We start from the raw sequence: 5,359 nt of genomic DNA on the forward strand, positions 1-5,359 counted from the left end.
GCGGTACCTTTTCACTGAAGCACGTGCGAGAGGCTGAGAGCCTTCAAGAGCAAGCCTGAGAACAGTCTGATGTTAGAACAAAGGGCAGAATCTCCACGGATCGATGTCGTCTTCTTTCTTTTAAGAAACTTAAACATTACAAACACATGCCTCTTAGTGTGAAGAAATTAGAAAACAGATACATCTATAGAAAAAAATAACAGCTTTCCTTTATTTAAAAATGTACTTAGTGTTTTATCAAAGAATATGTACACTTTTAACACACATATTTAAATAGACTTTTTGGCTGGCTTGATGCTTGCCATTTGGAAAGAGCCTGAGATGACATGTCACCTCTTCCCTCTCCTGGGACCCGTGTGTGAAGCTGCTTTTGTTCAGCCAGGATCTCAGAACATGAAGGTGGATATAATCTAGGTTCTTGCTTTGAAAGTTCTCCTCACTATATGTGAGGAGGATATGGCCCCTCCTAAGTAATTATAGTATGGATGGTGCATGCTAAAATTTAGAAATATACTAAGAAACATGGCAATGCAGAAACAGTATGGTATAGATATTGACGTGAATTGGGTACATTTTGAGGCCAGGGGAATAATTTAGAACGTCTTCCTGCTCAGCTGTTACTCCAGGTACACGCTATTTATCCTTGTTATGAGAGAGGTTCAAGGATGCTTGCGGGTGGACCTGTGGAGAGGGAGCTCCAACACTTACTCTCCACTGCTTGAGGCGGAGACGTGGGTGGCGACTCTCTGCAGAAGCCCCGCTTTGCTGGCCCTCCACTTCCCACGTGGAGGCCTTCCACATGTCTGGGTGGGAACATGTGCGTCTCACACTGGAGGGCAGCGATCCTGGCTTCATTTATGCTACATGTCAGCCTGCAAGCCTTGTGACTTTACTAAGCTGGGATAGACTCTGCTTATACACAGACTTCTTCCCTGTGAACCCCCAGACATGTGTGGGGATCAGCCTTATACCCACCCTCACTCACACTGGAGGAGAGGGCTGGGTGGGTGAAGACATTCTCACACCTGCTGGAAAGTGCATTTGCTGTGATGTCAACTTCAACACGGGGAAGCGCTACATACTGACTGAGGCTAACTGGACACAGACCCAGAGACAAAGAAACACTTGTAGAGGGCTTCTTACAGAGTGTTCTTAGGAAACATCTGCGTGAAAATGAGACTGACGGAACAGGCAGCAGGAGAAACCAATCAGCAATGACATTGCCACTGAGGTTTCTCCCACAGAGAGCCCTGGAGCTGGGACAGAGCTTCAGAGTTGTCGCAGACTGAGGCAAGGGTGTTGCAGCTCTGCATTCACATCAGCTGGTCACCGCTGGCCATGAGCTACCTTCTGGGAGGAAGAATAACCTTGGATGAAACAGTTCCCTCCAGCCAAGGACAATTCCTGGTGAGGGATGCAGCTCGAGCTACCAGCAGCAACATTCCCGCAGCAGGGGGCTGGATGTTCAGAGAAAAGGGGACCTGGGGAGACGACGACAGTGTCCACTACAGTCCACCTTTTGTGCCTCCCAGATCTACTTACTTCTTATATCTCCTTTAGAAACAGGTCCTTCAGGATTCAGATCGGTCTCATTTTCTAAGAATTGACAGGCAAAGGGTTAGTGGAGAAACCATGCCTCCTGTGGCTACAGCTGACAGTGTCTCTCTGCCTCTCTAAGGAGTGACAACAGCTTTGTCAGCACCTAGCAGACAGGCCAATGGGTGGGTTCGCAGGCCAACAGACTGATGTTTGGACAGGCAGCAGGGGGCATGTGGGCAGGTGAGCTAGGCAGGCAGTCAGCAAGGAGGATGCAGCGGGAGGATGCAGCAGGTGGCTGACCTGGGAGGGGTGTGGCTTCTCTCCAGCTGCTGCCCCCTGGGCCCTCGGTCTGTGGCTTAGAACTCAGTGTCCACCACATGGAGAGCTGACCTGCCTGAGTCAGGCATCAATGAAGAGCCAAGGCTGGCCTCCATTTGTAGCTCAATCTCCTTTAGTGCAAATATGGAAGTAGTGTCAGGAAGTTTGTGGATCTGCTCCCCCAGACTGAGGAAGAACGGGTGTTTCATGGCGTCCTCTGCAGAGATTCGATTGCGACCTTCAAACTGCAGCAGCTTGGTGAGGAGATCAGTCCCATCACTATCAAGTCGGGGCACATGGCTCCCAAGGGCCTCGGCACAGTACCTGGGGTAGTTGCGTGCCCTGAAGTCTTTGTTGGACAGGATGCCCGGCCATGTCTCCTCAGTCGGAGTTCCCAAGACTCGGAAGATGACGTGCAGCTGCTCCTCCACCCCAGAGCCCGGGAAGAGGGTCTGGCCAGTGGCCATCTCATAGAAAATGCAGCCCACACCCCACATGTCAACGTGGGTGGAGTAGTGTGAGGACCCGAGCAGGAGGTCGGGGGGCCGGTACCACAGCGTCACCACCTCGTTGGAGTAGGTCTTCGTGAGAATGGACTTGGTCCGGGCCAGCCCAAAGTCAGCCAGCTTGAGCTCTCCTCTCCTGTTGATGAGCAAGTTCTGGGGGTTGAGGTCTCGGTGTAGCACTTTCTTCCGGTGACAGTAGGCCAGGCCACGGAGCAGCTGGAACAGGAACAGTTTCACGTTGTGCATGTTGATGATGGACCCACAGTCATCCAGGTACTGCTGCAGGTCCTTGTCCAGGTACTCGAAGACAAGGGTGAGGGAGTTCTCCATGTGGATGATGTCGAGGAGTGTGATGATGTTGGCATGTTTGAGGTCCTTGAGCAGGGACATTTCCCAGATGGCAGTGCAGGGTAGCCCCTCTTCCTTTTCCAGCCTAATCTCCTTGAGTGCCACAAGGCCATCTGTGAGCTTGCTTTTGCCTTTGTAGATGGTGGCCTGGGTGCCCTCGCCCAGCTTGTCCAGCTTCATGTATGTCTCCAGTTTCCTCGAGCCAATCTCCGACAGGCTGATGTGCTGCAGGAGGCGGCTGCAGAGCATGTCAAAGATTGGGCTACTGAGGATCAGCTTCTCGAGGTAGCCCTGGGGAAGCAGGCTGTCATCGGGTAGTGAGAGGCGCTTCTTGTAGTCAGGGATCTTTTGTGGCGGATGGTTGCGCATGCGCATCCTCACTGGCGCCTGCACCTCATTCGAGGACGCAGCTGAAAGCTGGTCAGTTACCCCGTCAGATTCCACCTTCAAGCCCTTGTGTACAAACTCTGGTGCAGAGCTGAGGGGCCCCGGTCCAGAGTAAAGTTTTCCAGGGGTGGCACGGGTAGTGGCTTCTCTAAGGCCACGGCCACCACGACTGTCATCTGGGCCCATCTGTTCAGGGGCACTGTTGGTCTTGCCGCCACCGCGGCCCCCTTGGAGTGTCGTTGACAGCTTCATCCTCTCCAAGGCAACGGCTCTCACTAGATTAGCTCCTCCAGCGTAGATTTCTGAAGGGTTAGGTAACGGCTGTCTCCCGAGGACCTGGAATAGTAACGGTGGGGGTGCACGAGCAACCTCAGCGCGGTGGGTGGGCCGCACGCGGAGCGCCTGAGTCTCAGGGCTGAGGCTGCGCGACCTCCTCCTCCTCCTCCAGTACGTACCCAGGAGCTGCTCCAGTCGTCCTCTAGCCCTGGCTGCTGGGCCCTGCCCCTGATGGCCAAGGAGGAGGAGGCAGTGTTTGTCTCAGCGCGCCTGGAACTTGACCTCGGACAGCGATTCCCTGGGCTGTCGGTGCCGTGGGTTCAAATCCCAGAGCTCTCAGCGGCCCAATGCTCTCTGAGTCGCGCGGATTCCAGGACCCAACAGCCAAGACCCAATCCCCGCTTGCCACCTGCTGCTGTAGATCTCGAAGCCTATCTGATAGTCACCATCAAACACCATCCTAGATACCCCCTCACCTTTGCTTTTACTAGTCTAAGTGATTTTTCTTAGACAGACTGGGGTTGAACTGTCTGAGGTTGGCCAGACAATTATCTCCAAGGGGTCTGAGTCCCTGGTTACCAGGTTCTTCTTAGGATATGGCTACTTATTTATTGCTAAAACAAGACATATGGGCACTGAGAGGTGACCCAGTAGATAAATTTAGTGCCAAAGAGATTCCTTCCTGCCTCCAGCAGCCCCATCTTTCCTCGTATGATTCCTTTCCATGCCTGTCGGGTTGGAGGAACCCAGGGACTGTTAGCGGATGCAGCTTCAAGTTTAATAGACTCCTGTGGAGACCCTGTGTCAAAATGTTCCTTCTTTGGGAACCAAGACATCCAGGCCCACGGAGCTGGGGTGGTAAGACAAATCCCAAGATGGGTAGGGCTTGGTTTAGGTAAGGGGGCCAGTCTTCCTCCCACCCTTTGGTTTCCTGACCCCTGTATGCTACCCCTAGGGTATGCAGTAACACACAGTGGTCATTCTCTCAGGGTCCATACTGTGTCCAGACAAGGACATCGTCTTCAAGTTCACTTCTCAGTTTCTTCTTTCAGAGGCCACTGCACCCCCCTTTTAGGTTGGTAACCCCTGAGGGTGCAATAGGTGCCTGGACCAGGGGATCCCTTGGTCAGAGGCCCATGGCCACTACTGTAGTTTGTTTGTTTTTTTTTTTTCTCCATAAAGTGGGTCCCGTGGCCTAAGACCATGCTGGTCTTTATGTCAGCTGAAGACATCCTCTTTAATCTTCAGATAGTTGGACAGTTGGGTTGGCCAAAGCCCTGTAGGTATACAAGGCATGCTCATACTGGGCAATATGTTCATATTAGTCAGATTGAATCACTACCCCTTTCAGGCTGAAAGGAGTTGAGAGCTGGCATCGAGGGCCTAATTCATCTTCTCAAGATGGTGTCGAAGCTGGGGCACAGTTTCAACTTCTATGGCTAGAAGTTTGGCTATTCAGTGGCAACAGCAGCTGTACCAGCCTTGGTGATGGGAGCTCCTGATGGGTGTGTGCAGAGCTTTCTCCCTCCCACCATGGTTACCTCACTCATGTGCCCATCATATCTGTACTGGGGTGGGGGGCATAACAAGTGCTGGCTGATGTCAAAGGGCCGAGCCATTCTATTCACTTGGTTGTTTCATCTCTCCCATTGTGTGTGCTCTTTGGTGGCTATTAACCTGTGATACTGAAATCTTCCTATTTTGTATCCATCCTTATTTGTCCCTCTAGATGAGCTTCCTGAGACCTTGTTCCCAATCTTCCAGTCTGGCTCCTTTCAGGACTCTGGTCCACCTAGCCAGTCCAGTAAAGATGCCCTAAGTCTATGAGTGTGTTTACTTTGGGCCATGTCTCTCTCCACAAAGTGGGAGGCAGGAGGCGTTGCCCACAGTGCGGATAATTGGGAAGAGTTCTCATTGCTCTCCTTCAGGGTCACTCCTGAATGGGGCTGCAGTGCAAGAGCAGCCCATTTTCAGCTCCTGCAGAC

At 52.3% G+C, this 5,359-nt stretch overlaps 1 protein-coding gene across 1 annotated transcript; it reads right to left on the minus strand.

Annotated features, from left to right (window-relative positions):
• Nucleotides 1-1,895: 1,895 nt before the first annotated feature.
• Nucleotides 1,896-4,993, minus strand: LOC123828584 (cyclin-dependent kinase 16-like). The gene is made up of 2 exons (XM_045853633.1): nt 4,916-4,993; nt 1,896-3,434 (listed from the first exon to the last, which is right to left on the minus strand). Exons 1-2 carry the CDS (start codon nt 4,991-4,993, stop codon nt 1,896-1,898), a joined length of 1,617 nt encoding a protein of 538 aa, XP_045709589.1.
• Nucleotides 4,994-5,359: the final 366 nt, after the last annotated feature.

This window comes from Phyllostomus hastatus, unplaced genomic scaffold, assembly GCF_019186645.2.
Source record: "Phyllostomus hastatus isolate PE091 unplaced genomic scaffold, TTU_PhHast_1.1 phas_contig_98, whole genome shotgun sequence".
In the NCBI taxonomy this organism is placed as follows: Eukaryota; Metazoa; Chordata; class Mammalia; order Chiroptera; family Phyllostomidae; genus Phyllostomus; species Phyllostomus hastatus.